The sequence below is a fragment of the Hylobates moloch genome, unplaced genomic scaffold, assembly GCF_009828535.3.
Source record: "Hylobates moloch isolate HMO894 unplaced genomic scaffold, HMol_V3 SCAFFOLD_8, whole genome shotgun sequence".
Classification (NCBI taxonomy): Eukaryota; Metazoa; Chordata; class Mammalia; order Primates; family Hylobatidae; genus Hylobates; species Hylobates moloch.
Window position 1 is genome coordinate 1,809,578 of NW_026652283.1, and position 14,036 is coordinate 1,823,613.

Sequence of the window (14,036 nt, forward strand, 5' to 3'; positions counted from 1 at the left end):
AAGGCTTCTGACGAGGCTGGTCTTAATTCCTACAAGCCTGTCCCATTCTCCTTCCTAATTCTAAGCTTATTCACCAACAACCCTGTGGTTTAGACCCTGGATTCTGAGAAGAGGGGTCCCTGAGAGCAAGGATGTGTATCCTGGACACTAGAAAAATGTATCCCCCTCCATAAATAACTAGCTTGATTTTTTCTAGGACTTGTCACTCTGGCAGAAAATATCCATTCTCCCCGTCTTCTTTAGTTAGGCAGCCTGACTTTAATTATGGCAGCCATGTGCTCAGCGAAAAGACTACATTTCCCTGTAGTTCTTGCGGCAGGGACTGGCCAATGGAATGTGAGCAGAGCCTCTGGGAGGGACTTCCGGGAAGCGGGCCCAAGGCCTCCTGCCTCTTCCCCATCCTTGCCCTTACGCTCTGGGAAGTGGACTCGAAGGCAGGAGCCCCTCCAGCTATGCTGGGATTGTGCGGATGGGGACAGGCTGGGCCCAGGCTGCCTTCATCCATTCGTTTATGAAAGAATAAACCTTTAGTCGTTTAAGCCACTTCTCTTCTGGCAGCAGAACACAATTCCCGGCTGACAGTTTCTTTTGCACTTTGTCAGGGCAAATCCCCGACTCAGAGTCAGTCCCTGACCTGCAAAGCCAAGGTCCCAACGTCGGCGTGGGTGCCTTGTCGATTTGGGAGCCCCAGACCGCCCGTGGAGTGGCACCCAAAGCATAGCACGATGCAGGGGCCTGACCACCCCAGCCCCTTCACGGGGGACAATTCACAAATAAGCAGTGGCCCATGGGCTGCCTGAACTCTGGGGCTGGGTCAAAAGAGTCGAGGACCCCCCTGCCTGGCCTTTGAGTCTGGAGGGAGGCCAGGGGGAGACGGGTCCTGTGAGCACCACCCAGAAGCCTGCAGGGGAAGCTGATGGGGGCAGAGGCAGCCGACCAAGTGATGAGAGGTTGGCCAGTCCCTCCCAGGCCTGGACTAATTTGCAGGGCTGTGGGAGGCTGTGCCCAGAGAGAAGGGGTGCTCTTGACTCTGGTGACAGACGGAGTAAATGTCCCATGTGCTCCTTACCTGGGACAGCCTCCGTTTCTTCTCTAAAGATGGGAGCTCATCCTCCTAAGGCCTGTGGACACTCAAGTCCCTGTGTCTGGCTCATGTGGGGATCACCTTCCTTTTGTCTGCTCCTGGCTTGTGCAGCCTCACCTGCCCCTCCGTCCTCCAGGCTGTAGTCTCTTAAGGAGTGTTTTGGACACTCAGGGGTGCCTGAGAGGGATGTGGAGGAGCAGGGTGGGGGTGGGGGTGGGGCGGCACTGCACTCCCCAGAAAGCCACCTGAAGAGCCTGCCTCTGACCACGACAGGATTAATTTTATTCCTGGAGGGCCCAGTGGAGCAGGGCCATTTAGGATGCCAAGAAGGCAGAGGGAGCACTGCTGCCAGGGCATGTGGTGCCCCAGAAGATGGCCAAGGCAGGCTGCCCAGAGTGGAAAGGATGGGAATGCGTGCCAGACTGGGATAGTGACTTGAAGATGAGGAGCCTGGGCTGGGCGGGCCGCAGGGGGCAGGGAAGTGAGAAGAGAAACAGGAGCCAAGGCCCAGACAGGCATGCCCGACGCCCCTGACAACAGAAAGGGACGCCCTGCTCTGAGGGTCTGCCCGTCCCGGCTCACTGGGCTGGGGTGTGGAGGGAGCAGGGTGCTGTGCTCTGAGAGATCCAGGTCCCTCAGGGAAAGGTGCTGGGATGGAGCCTCGGATTTTCTAGGCTGCAGTTGCTGCCCCTTGGAGATCCACTTTGAAGCTCCCATGGGTGGGTGCTGCTCAGAAGCAAATGACAGGAATCGGAGTCCCCAGATGCAGGGTGACAGATCCACTATAAATATTACAAAGCTCCACAAAGCTGCTGTCATTGTCTGTCCCCAGCGGTCTGCTTCTCTTTCTAGGCCCCACGTCGAGGGTTGCAATCTTGTCATCCATAACTCTTATTATTATAAGAGGGGCCTTGTGGTTTCTCCACTCACTGACTATGGGGAGGAGGGCGTGCAAGGACTTTGGGAAGAATCTTTGCATCTGTAGCTCAACAGGCTTCTCTCTCCAGGACCCTGGGTGAACCCTAGCCGGGACAAGGAGTCGCTGGAAGCTTTCGACACATTTGCCCAGTCAGGAAAGTGACAGCAGCCAGCTAAAGTGCATCCAGATCCACAGCAGCCATGAGGCCTGGGGAGGGTTCTCAACCCACCATGCACCCAGTCACCTCGAGGGCCCCTTTGAGCAGACTGCTGGACCCCAGCCCCGGAGTGCCTGAGTCCCTAGGTCTGGGGTGGGACCCTGGAAATCTGCATCTCTAACAAGCTCCCAGATGCTGGGGCTTCCGTCCTTCAGCCACACTGGAAGCCTAGCGATAAGCAGGGAGGAGCAGCGAGGAGTGAATGAGTTAGGGGAGGCCAGGCCCTGTGGCCCTCGATGGTGCTTGTGTGTTTGGGGAAGAGGGGCAGGTTTGGGTTGGTTGGTGGGAGTTGGTGGTGGGCGGACTCTAAAGCGGTTCACAACGATCCCGGCCTCCTGGCAGTCCTGCCCTTGTGTAAGCCCCTCCTTGAGTATAGGTTGGACATAGTAACTTGTTTCTAGCAAGCAGAATATGGTAAAAGTGATGGGGTGTCACTTCTGACTTCAGGTTTCAAAAGACTGTGACTTCCACCTGGTTTGCTCAGTCTGATGAAGGAACTTTGAGCTGTAAGCTGCCCTGTGACGGGAGACGCCTCCACCTCACAGCCCTGGAGGAACTCAATGCTGCCAACGTGTGACTGGATGCAGATCCTTCTCCAGTCAAGCCTGGAAATGACAGCAGCCCTGGGGACCTTGATACTGTAGCCTTGGGCAAGACCCTGAGCCAGCTGCACCCAGACCCCTCACCCACAGAAACTGCCAGATTTTAAGTCTTGTGGTTGTAAAGGCACTCTCGCTCTTTGTGCGATAATTTGTTATGCAGCAATGGATAACTGCTACAGAGTTGTTAAATGAATAAGTTTTTTTAAAAACAGCAAAAACAGATGGACGGACAGAGGGTCGGACAGCTGAACAAGTGGCATCAGCCCCAGACTCTCCGCCGCCCTGTCTTCCACTCACCTCCCAGTCTAGCGCCTGCTACCTCCAGCCCTCACTCTCAGGCCAGTTCAGTTCTCCACACAGTTATCGAGTGTCTGCTGTGTGCCAGGGGGGCTCTCCGGCGGGGTGCCCTCCCATAACCCAGCACAGTTCAGGCTGCATGGTCAGAGCTGTCCAGAGTGAGGAAAGAGGAACTGAGCCCTGTCATAGTGTCATGACTCCCAGGGCCTTGACACTAGCCCAGAGCTTAACACAGGGTCGGGATTCCTGGGCCTTGCCTTTCAGGTCCTAGAGGCATTGGTCCTAATTCCATGAGACTCAGCTGAGCGCAGCAAGTGAATGAAGTCTGCCTAAGTGGTGACAGAATGACCTGGGTGGGGCTCAGGGCCAGGAGTGTCACCCAGGGGGCCGGGACTTGCAGCCTCGACACCCACCAGAGAAGGCCAATCTAGCTGGGGTCATGAACCGTGCCCTGCAAATGCTCAGGTCCCATCAAGGCCAGTGTTCTCCCAGCTCAGTTCCCCTTCCAAGAGATCTTTTCTAGAATCTTCCTCCCCCTCTTCTTTGCTGCTCTTCCGTTGGCTTTCTAGGTTTGAATTCTAGCTTTTCTGTGGCTATGCATTTTGGGGTTAATGCCCTAACCTGCGGGACCTCATTTTCCCCTCCTGTGTAAAGTGAGACTAATAAGGTCCCAGCAGATGATGTGGGGGCCCGTCCTCAGTTCTGGGGCCTCATCGTTGGGGGAGCAAGGGTGAGCCAAGCACGGCGGGAGCGGGGGCCCTGGCAGGAGCCTCTAGAAGGTCAGTTCATTTCTGCCCTGCTTCATTTCATGGAGGATTTGGGATGGCATATAAAACTACACACGGAGTAAAAAGGTAATAGAATCATTGAGAAAATGGGGGTGAATGAGTTAAGTAAACAAATACGTTATAAAATATAAATCTCTGAGTAATTGATTGCTACCACACCTAATCCAAACTTGTTCTCAGTGGCTTTACAATCTGTGAAGACGTGAGCAAACGTGGTCTGGACAGAATAGGACCAAAGTGGCCCAGTGGGTTATGAGAGGGTCCCTCGAGGGGTTCCTATCTCGAGACGCCACGTGCTCACCAGCTTCTCTCAAGGCTAGGGTGGTTTCCCTCCAGGGTCGGCTCCCCGCACGGTTGTCTGGCTGCCTCTGGAGCAGAGACTGGCAACTACAGCCCGTAGGCCAAGCCTGGCTCACTGTTGATTCATGTGAGACCTTGATCTAAGACTGGCTTTTCCATTTTCAAGTGGTTGGGGAAAAAAAGTCAAAAGACTGATAACATCTCACAACACGTGAAATTTATATGAAATTCACATTGCAGTATTCAAAGGTTTTGCTGGAGCAATGCCACGTGCATTTGCTCACAGATCGCCCGGGGCTGCTTTTTTGCTGCAACAGCAGGGCTGAGTCTCATGAAGCTCAAAACCAACGTGTGCATCTGCCCCTTTAGGAAGCGCTCGCTACCCCTGCTCTAAAGCTTGCTCTCAGGCTTGGCCATCCTCTCCCTCTGTCCTGCCACCTCCCATCCCAGTATCCAGGATCCAAGCTCTCTCTGGGATGCCTTAGCCCACGCTCCGGCCCTTGAACGCCAACACCACGGGAGGCCTAGGGGCATGGTCAGCCTCAGTCACCCAGGGCGAGAGGGGTCGGAGCAGGAATGAGGGGGCATCAGGTAATCCCGGAGCCTCACACCAACCACTGCTTTCAACTCTCGTCATCACCGGTGTTCTCCCAGAACAACGGAAAAATACAAAGGCCCGGTGCTCTGTCCGGGGAGGAGTGAAATGGCCAAAAGGGGGCATGAAAGGAAGAAGGGGGATACCAGAGGCAGGCGCCCAGGTGACCATGATGCACAATTAGCTGTGTGTCCTGCAAAGCCCCCCGCTCACTCCCAAGAGGAAGTTGAATGAAACCATCTTTGGCTTCTCTACTCTTGTGGCTGAGAACTGCTGCTCGTTAAGTGGGTCATTTAAACACTACCCCAAGGAGTTAGATTTCATGACCCACTGGTGCCCCTTTGTCCTCACTTGCCCTCTTTCCCAAGTCTCCTTCCGACACCCCTGCTCTGGTTCTTACCCTGTTCCGACGACTTCTTTGGATCCGAAGCCGCATCCCGGTCAGGCCAGACCACAGCCCTACGATGCGTGGAGGCAGCTTTGGCCACGACCTCTGCATCAGCCTCCACATCCCCGGCACTTAGAGCCTTCAGCTGGGGCTGGTTTAGACACTGCGTAGTCCAGCCCCCAGCGAGACACAGCTGAAGTCGCTTGCCCACATCACATTTCTAATTAATTCCACATAATGGAAGTCGCTTGCCCACATCACATTTCTAATTAGTAGCAAAGCTCACATAGAACCAAATACTATGCCCCTTTCCCTGAGGCTCAGGCAGAAGGCTGTTCTGATGCTTCTGCCTCGCTTCAAGGAGATACATCTGGTGAATATATCTGGATTTGCTTCAGGTTTGAATGGGCTTCTTTCTCAGTTTGATTCCTGGCTAAGGAAATAATCCATTTTGAGGCCCCTTTTGGAGCCCAGCAAGTATGAAAATATTATTGTACTTTCTCTTTTTCCTTTCTGAGCACATGCTGGGTTCAGGGAGATACCCACATCCAGCAGGGGCGGGGGGAAGATGAGGATGTGCAAGCCCGGCATTCAGGTGGGAAAGCATCGCGTCCATCCCCCATTTCTTCTCTGACCCACCGAAAGCTGGGCGTGGTGGGCGTGGTGGGCGAGAGTATAATTTTCCATAAGGTCCAGACAGGACAAGAACATGAAGTGGGGAAGCTGCGTCTTCTGGGCCCCACGATGGTAGAAAGGCAGGCGGGGGTTGGGGAGTGATCTGATGAGTGAGTGTACTTGGATCCCTGTGGGGAGGCCCCGCGTGAGGCTGGGCCAGTGTGGCCAGGCAGGGCCCTGAGATGGGGTCACTGAGTGGCTCCTACCAGGCACGGGAGGAGGCCAGGCTAGTGACAGAGAAAATGAAGAAGTAATATTTTCTGACTCTCTGAGTTGAAAAGTGCTCCAAATTCTGCCTTCTTGCTGTTGACCTTGGCGTCAAGAACACTAAGTTCTTCAGACCTTTCACCTGAATTGGCCCCGAGCAGGGTCCCCTGGGGGCCGCGGGGCTCTCTCTGGCTGGAGTGGGTTCCTGATGTCTCCAGTCCTCCTGCCGCCCTCTCCCCTTCATTCTACATCCCCAGTGACTCACCTCTTCGGACCTCTTGGAGATCAGAATGAACCCGTTGTTGTCGACGACAAAGCAGTCCAGATCCTGGGAGGAAACCCAGAGGGGAGGTTACGCCAGGGCCCTCACCCACCCCGGTCCTCCAGCCTGTCCCCCAGCTCTGGAAGGCAGCACGGGAGCTTCACTGCAGGGAAGGAGGGCATTTGGGAGGGGGAAGCTGGCCTGCCAGGAGGACCGGGCGGAGAGCCATGGCTCCCTCCTCCACCTTCCTCACACGGGCAGAACTTACGCTGTCCTCGCAGCTCTGTCTGCACGGCCCGTCCACAGTGCTGCACTGGAAGGAAGAGGAGAGACTGAATGTGGACACTGCATGCATGTGTGTGGTAGAAATGGCGCGTGTAAGTGGGAATGCTGTGTGTGGTACGTTTGCAGTGTGTGTGCATGTGTGCATGGGGTGTGTATCTGCATGCAGAGGGCACGTGTGTGGGGTGTGGGATGTGTGTGTCATATGTGGAGAGCACGTGTGTGAGGTGTGTGCATGTGTGTGTCCATGTGTGGGGTGTCTGTATGTGGAGGGCACATGTGTGTGGTGTGTGTTAGCATTGTGTGTGTGGTATGCATGTGGTATGTGGCCTGTGGGTGCCTGGCTGGTGGATTGGCCCAGGTAGCCCTTCTAGAGGTGCAGGCTCTGCAGACCCCGGGCCTCGTTGCTGGTGTGGGGAGGGGGCTTTGGGGGCTCTGCAGGGCTCCTGCACTGGCTGTCTGGTGAGGTGGTGGGTGACCGCAGCCCCCCACCCTCCGTCCCTCTCAATTCACGCTCGGGCTCCCTGCCCTTGCCCAAAGTCAGGCCGCAGCAGTGGGTGATGGGGGCCGAGGGGCTCGGTGTTGCAGGAGATTGGGGCTGAGGGAACTTGAGGGAGATGATGGGGGCAGCTCAGAAGCCCAGAGGGATCTGAGGGCTCTGGGAAAGCACAGGGAAAGGAGCCAGTAGAATGGGCAGGACTGGGCCAGGCAGAGCTGGGAGTTCTCAGCCAGAAGCCGCTGTCGTCTCTGCCATCTCTTGCTAGCCATCAGGGCCTGGACCCTGGACCTTGGACGGTGGATCGAGGTGGCTCTCCCTTTGCAGCGGGGAGGCATGCCAGTGGCTTTGGGGTGGCGAGAAGGGGTGACTCTGGCTCGTGCCCCTCAGCACTGGGCTGGGAGGGGCTGGGGACCAGCACTGAGGCCCGGCCTGCAGGCTGGGGCGCTGAGGGGCTGAGAAGCAGAGGGGCCGGGAGGGCATCCTGAGAGCCTCAAGGCAGTGGAGCATCCAAGGGGAGTGCAAGGGTTTCTCACACCCAGGGGAGCGTGGTGAGTCCCCAGCCCTGACCTGGCCTGACATCACACCTACCTGCCGCGTTGCTGCCCAGAATTTGCGCTGGAGGAATTCCAGCTTCATCTGGACGCCCACGGCTACAGGGCAGGAAGAGAGAGGGCAAGTCCAGGCAACAGACGGGGAGAGAAAAAAAGAGTCGAGTTAAAGAGAGGAGGTGCTTCCGCAGGAACCAAGGAGAGAGACAGGACCGGATGGGAGGACTGAGTGAGAGGGCAGAGTGCAAACTGAGATTCCTGGGGAGTGGGAGGGGTGGGGGAAGAAGAAAGACGGCAGCCTCTCTCATCCCCACTGGAAGAAGGGGGCCAGAAAGTGCCCAGCAGTGATGAGGCTCCTATTCCAGAGAACAATGAGGACAGATTCATCCTAGATCTCTGGGAACTCAAGTCCGGTGGGTGGGACAGCTCAGTCTCCCCTTTCCCATAGATGGGAATATAGAGGCCAGAGACACCCACCCATTTGACCAAATCACGTGACCAAGAGTCTCAGGTGCCCTGAGACTGGAATTCAGGGCCATTGCCCTAGCAACTCATGGGCTCCTTGGATCTTGACCTGGGGGAACCATTTCTTTCACACCCTCTGCTGCTGAGGATCTCCCCCGCTTTATAAGGAGGCTCTTTTCCAGCTCAAAGCCAGGTTCGGATTTGCCCAGGGCTGCAAGTGGGTTCCAGGAAACTACAGGCACCACCAGCTGGCAGATAGTTCTCTTTTGATGAGTCTGCTCACAAGGGCCACCCCTGCCTTTCTGGTTCCCAAACAGGCTTGGAGAACCCAAGCGGGTGCTCACATATCAAGAGAAATCTGGGACGAAGAGCTCCAGGAAAACTTGGGGCCAATGAATAGAAAGAAGAGGCAGGTTATATTGAAAAGAAGAAGAATTTCAAAACTAGGCCAGCTTCCTAGTGTCTGGTATAATAATATCAAAACTGCGCTGGGCGCTTAGAACGTGTCCAGCACTTCACATGCATGAGTGTATTGATTCCCACAGCAGGCCAGTCCTATTATTATTCTGACTTTCCAAGCTGAAGAAATGGAGGCTTTTCCGAGTCACATGGCTTGCCCAAGTCACCAGCTCGTTAACAACAGAAGCAGGACTGCAGCCCGGGCCTGTCTATCCCTGAAGCTGCCTCCTCTCTGGACCTGGACCGAGTTCCTGGTGGTCGGGAAGGAGCGGCGGGCACGGGCAAGCCGCCGTCTACTCAGGCTCTGGTTTCCTCATCTGTGAAATGTGAACGGATGTGGCTTGTTAACCATTATGCTGTGTCCGTCACAGTTGTTCTCACTTCTCGAGTACCCCGTTGATGGGAGTTCCAGTATGGCACAGAGATACAGGATTGCGTTTTTGTTTTTTCAATCTGGAATGATCTTAGAGAAATTTGATGGGAAAAATGACAGCAGGGAAGGGTCAAAGGCCAGAGGTGCAGCCCTGCATTTTCCAGGGTTGTGCTCTTTGCATTTTGTCTCCTCAGCTGCAAGATGAGTCACAGTTCTACTTCCCCTAGAAGGGCAGAAGTTGCATAAGATTGTTGAGGCTCAAGTGGGAATAATGTGTGAGGCTGTTACTCTAGACTAGAGCCTTGGTTTTTAAACTTCAGCGTGCATCAGAATCGCCTGGAAGGTTTGTTAGAACCCCACCCCCAGAGTTTCTCCTTCAGGGGGTCCAGGGCGGGCCTGAGAGTTTCTGAAGTGCTCCCAGGGGTTGCCAATGCTGCTAGGCCAGGCACTGTATTTAGGGAACCCCTGTCCTAAAGCCTCACCAATTGAACCTTCTAAGATGATGAAGATGACCTACATCTGTGCTGTCCTAAACAGTAGCCAATAGCCACACGTGGCTACTGGGAACTCGGAGTGTGGCTAGCATGCCTGAGGACCTGAATTTAAAAAAAATTTTAATTTTAATTAACTTAAATTTAAATAGCCACGTATGGTTGGTGGCCACTGTTTTGGACAGTGTTGTTCTAGAGCTCATTTGAGTTTGCAGATGAAGAAACCGAGGCTTTGAGAGGCCCCTCCCCTCCCTTGGAGTCTCACGGCAGTCCTGGGCTGGTACTCTGGCTGGCTGGCCTTCTTGAACAGGTCCTAGGATAGGGGAACATTTGAGTGCTTTGGGGGTGTTGTTGTTGCTTTGAGGTCCAGGTAGCTCAAAGGAGTGGGCTGGAAGGGGACGGGTAGACCCATTTGCTGGCCCGTGACAAAGATGAGAGCTGCGGACACAGCGCACAGCAGCGGGTGAGGTGTGCTCAAGGCCTAGCGTGGCCGTGCTCCTCCTCCCGCTCATGTGCCCCTCTAAGGTTGCAGGGACCCCTTGGTCTCTTCTCCTTCTTTTCCCTTATAAGACCACCCTAGATATTCATTTTAGACAGATTTCTTTCACCTGCAGGAAAAGGCTAAATGAAAGACGATCATCAGAGTGAATCACGCTAGTGCTCAGAATGACCAGCTCTTCGGGATTGAAGAAAGCTTCCTTCATCCTGTCCTTGGCCTCCGTGGTCAAAGAGGTCTCACATTATTCCTAGAATGAGACTCTGCCTTTCCGTTTGATGGCTCAGTGTCAAGTCGCACAGAATCATGAGATTTCTGAGCTGGAAGAAATTCTATGATTCTAACATGGGGAGTCTGGAGAGGGTGGGGGTGTAGGTTTTGAGGCTCCTTGGGCAGAAATAGGGGGAGCAGGGCACAGAGCAGATTTTCCCCCACTTGGTTCCATTCCAAGCTCCTCCAAGGCAAGCTGTGTGTCTTGCCCCGGGTGTCCTTTGCGAAATTTAGGGCATTGCAACCGCCTATTGGCATGTCATCTGCCCTTGGGCCACAGAGCGCTAATGAGCGTGTTTTACAATCCTCTCGTAAGACCAGAAAGTTCTCCAAGTCCCCACTCGACCCAAGAAGTCCAGCTGGCTTCGCCTTTCACTTTGAACTTGGCACATTCTTCCCCAAACCTGAGCCTCCTTGAGACTTCTCCATTTCAGGACACATTTTCTATCTGATTGCTATCACTTTCCCTCCTCCCATCCAAGGTCTGCACACCTCAGTTCCAAAACTTTATAAATCTGTCCGCTTCCCTCCATCTCCACGGTTACCACCCTTGGCCAAGCCAACACTGCTCTCACTCGGATTAACGCAAGCACCCCCGAACTGGCCCCCGCCTTCCATCCTGCCCCTCTCTGATCCATTCTCCACAAGACTGGATCTTTCTGAAGATCAAATCACACCACTCCCCGGCTTAAAACCCTCTAATGTCGTCCCATTGCTCATTTTGTGTTTTTGAGACGGAGTCTCACTCTGTCACCCAGGCTGGAGTGCAGTGGCACAATCTCAGCTCACTGCAACCTCCACCTCCCGGGTTCAAGTGATTCTCCTGCCTCAGCCTCCCTGGTAGCTAGGATTACAGGCGCGTGTGACACCGTGCATGGCTAATTTTTGTATTTCTAGTAGCGATGGGGTTTCACCATGTTGGCCAGGCTGGTCTCAAACTCTTGACCTCAAGTGATCTACCCGCCTCAGCCTCTCAAAGTGCTGAGACTACAGGAGTGAGTCATCATGCCTGGTCCCCATTGATCTTAAAATCTAAACTTGTAAGATGGCCACGGGAACTGGCTCTGCTGATTTCTCTGATTTCAACCAGAAACGCTTCACCTCTCAAACATGTTAAGCTCATTCTCACCCCAGGGCATTTGTACCAGCTGTTCTCTCCTCCTGGAATGCCCTTCCCCTAGAACTTTACATGGCTGGCTCCTTCCCATCATCAGGTCTCAGCCCAACATCATCTCCTAGAGTGGCTGTCCCTGGCCTCCCGAGGTAAAGCAGGCCAGGGGGACCTCCCTCACCTTTCACTCTCTATCTTATTACTTTTTTAATTTTCTAAGTGACATGATTTGTTCATCTATTTGATTTCTCATCTATTGTCCGTCTGGGGCTAATGGCAGGCAGGGGATTGAGTTTTGATCCTCAGCACCTAGAATCATACCTATCATAAATTTTTTCTTGAGCTACGTAAGCAAATTCAATTTGAGCCAGCCACTTGACAGGAAAGCCGAATTCTACCAGGTCTCACTGTCCCTTCCCTCCAAGCTTCAGGGGCCTTGCTGACCTCCTTCCTCTCCATTTTGCTGTGCCCTCTCACCGTCCCTGAACTTGAGATCCTGGAGGTTTAGCTGTGCTCTGGGTCCCTTGAAGACTTTGGAGGCAATCCACTAAGAAATGGGGATTTAAGTGAGACACGAAGAAGAACTTCCTTATGGCAAGAACTGCAAGATGTTGAAGACAAGACACAGTATTGGGAGTAAAGGCAGTGAGGCACGGAAACATATTCACCAGTGAGTCAACAGTGTTCTGCCGTGCCCAACCGCTTGCACCCCCTGGCTTGCATCATATTGAATCCTTCTGTCAACTCCAGTCCCACAACCCAAGTTGTGCTTTTCCACTCCAGACACCCAGGGAACTGAGTCTTCTCCCCCAGGATCCCTGCTCTGCTTGTTCAGGTGAGTGGCTACTTGCGGGTGGGACTGCCCTTCCTCCCATCATCTCCTGCTGGCCAGCTGTGTGCAGGAGACAACACCTTATCATATTATGTTTGCAGACAAGGTCACACCTTTCGGTGAAGAGAAATTCAGGCAAAGGGCCCGAGGGAATGCAAGGCACTCAGCTTTTCCTGTTGCTTTCCTGGGAGTTATCAGGAAACCTTCCCTCATGCCTGTGCATGGTGGGCCCCTGTTTTAGACCCTGACCTTGGTCCCCAGGAGGGCCTGTCATGACCTGAAAGAGGAGGACAAATCTCAGACCCCTTCCTGCCCCAGCTGGCCTCCTGCCCCAGCTGACCTGGATCCCTTCCCTCCCTCCTGTCCTCCCTCTCCGGGCTGTCCCTTACCTTCCCTCTCTACCCTGCCTCTCCACATTGATCTCGTGCCTTCCCCCAAAGCAGCTTTCCTGTGAGATCGCAGCTCAGCTCCGCTGGCAGACAACGTAACAAAGAGCCTCAATAAGGCCAGGCCGGCAGGCGGCTTATCAAGATGTACGTCTTTGCTCTGCATGCAGACTGTCACCTCGGTGCTGCTGTGTCATCACAGAAGGCAAAACCAAACAGCTGCGCATGCACATACACGTACATGCACACACACTTGCACACACATACCCATGCATGCACACATGGACACACAGGCATGCACACACACTTGCACACACATGCATATACACATGCGCACCATGCACACGCACACACACGTACACACACACTTGCACACACATAGCATGCACATGAACCTATGAGTTTACACACTCCTGCGGTGGTCCCAGGAGTCAGAAGCTCCAGCTTTGCCCTCCTAGCCCTTTATCTGCTTCTCTTTCCTCCTCCTCTGTCTTGAGAACCTAACCGGGAGACTGCGTGTTGCCCGGGATGGCGACTGTGGGGCATGAGAGGGATCATGTTTTGTAACACAAGCTGAGGACTCGGCAGGTGCACAGCGAACACTTAGGTCACAGAAGGCCAGTGCCAGAAGGGAAACCAGAGATCTCCACCCATCTCCTCATTCTGCAGGGCAGGAATCCCAGCCAGCAAGGCCCAGGGCTGCTGAGTGAACTCACTAGCTAGCTAGTCACTGAGCAACAGCGTCTGGAGTCTGGGTCCCCTGATGCCCAGTCTTGAGCTCCTTCATGTCCTCCATTCCTCACTCAGTTGACACGAAGGCACTGGGGCCTGAAGGACACGGAACAGGTGACGCCGGTCCCTCTGCTTGAACCGCTCTGTGTAGGAAAGGAGATGAAGCAGACCACAGAAAGCCCCTGCACAGCATGAGGTGGCCCAAAGAGAATGCCAGAGATCGGAGGAGGAGCAGGGCCGGTCCTGCCATGTCCTGGGGAAACATCACCTCGCAGGGGGCGTTTAAGGAAGGGGAAGCCACCTATGGGCATTTCAGGCCCAGGGAAGGACATGCTTTCATGGAGATGGAGAAGCAGGAAGTGTGTTTATGGGGAGGTGGGAGCCTCTTTTGCTTGAAAGTGAGATGTGTGGGAGGCACCAGCATGAGAGGTCAGAGGCAGGGGATTCCCCAGAGGTGAAAGACACCGCAGCTCCAGCCTTGTACTGCCCGGGGACCCGGCAGAACGGACAGAAGGGAGCGTGCAGGAGCGTCCTTTCAGGGGCATCCTGAGTCCAGCGGGTTCTTCTACCCCCACCCCATTCCTGGCTGTGAATCCCCCAGCAAAGCAGGCAAAATGGAAGAGGGACATAGGACACGGTGATATATCGCTAGCACGGTGCTTCATCTGTCTACAGGCAGTGGACGCAAAGGAAGGGGGATTTAAGGTTCGTGCTCCAGGCTAGTGGGGCCCTGGCTCCCCTCTAGCTTGGTCCCTGAC

General features: G+C 54.4%; 1 protein-coding gene across 3 annotated transcripts in view; it reads right to left on the reverse strand.

Annotated features, from left to right (window-relative positions):
• The window catches only part of CACNA2D4 (calcium voltage-gated channel auxiliary subunit alpha2delta 4), a 131,356-nt gene that overhangs the window by 11,596 nt on the left and 105,724 nt on the right, over positions 1-14,036 (reverse strand). For 2 of the 3 annotated variants that reach the window (XM_058443010.1, XM_058443008.1), the window contains exons 27-29: positions 7,704-7,765; positions 6,603-6,647; positions 6,338-6,400 (exon numbers count right to left, since the gene is read on the reverse strand). In XM_058443010.1, coding sequence (XP_058298993.1) covers positions 6,338-6,400; positions 6,603-6,647; positions 7,704-7,765 — 170 coding nt within the window. Of the gene's footprint in view, positions 1-5,951; positions 6,093-6,337; positions 6,401-6,602; positions 6,648-7,703; positions 7,766-14,036 lie in introns of those variants that run through there. The other variant, XM_058443009.1, reaches the window with a different exon arrangement.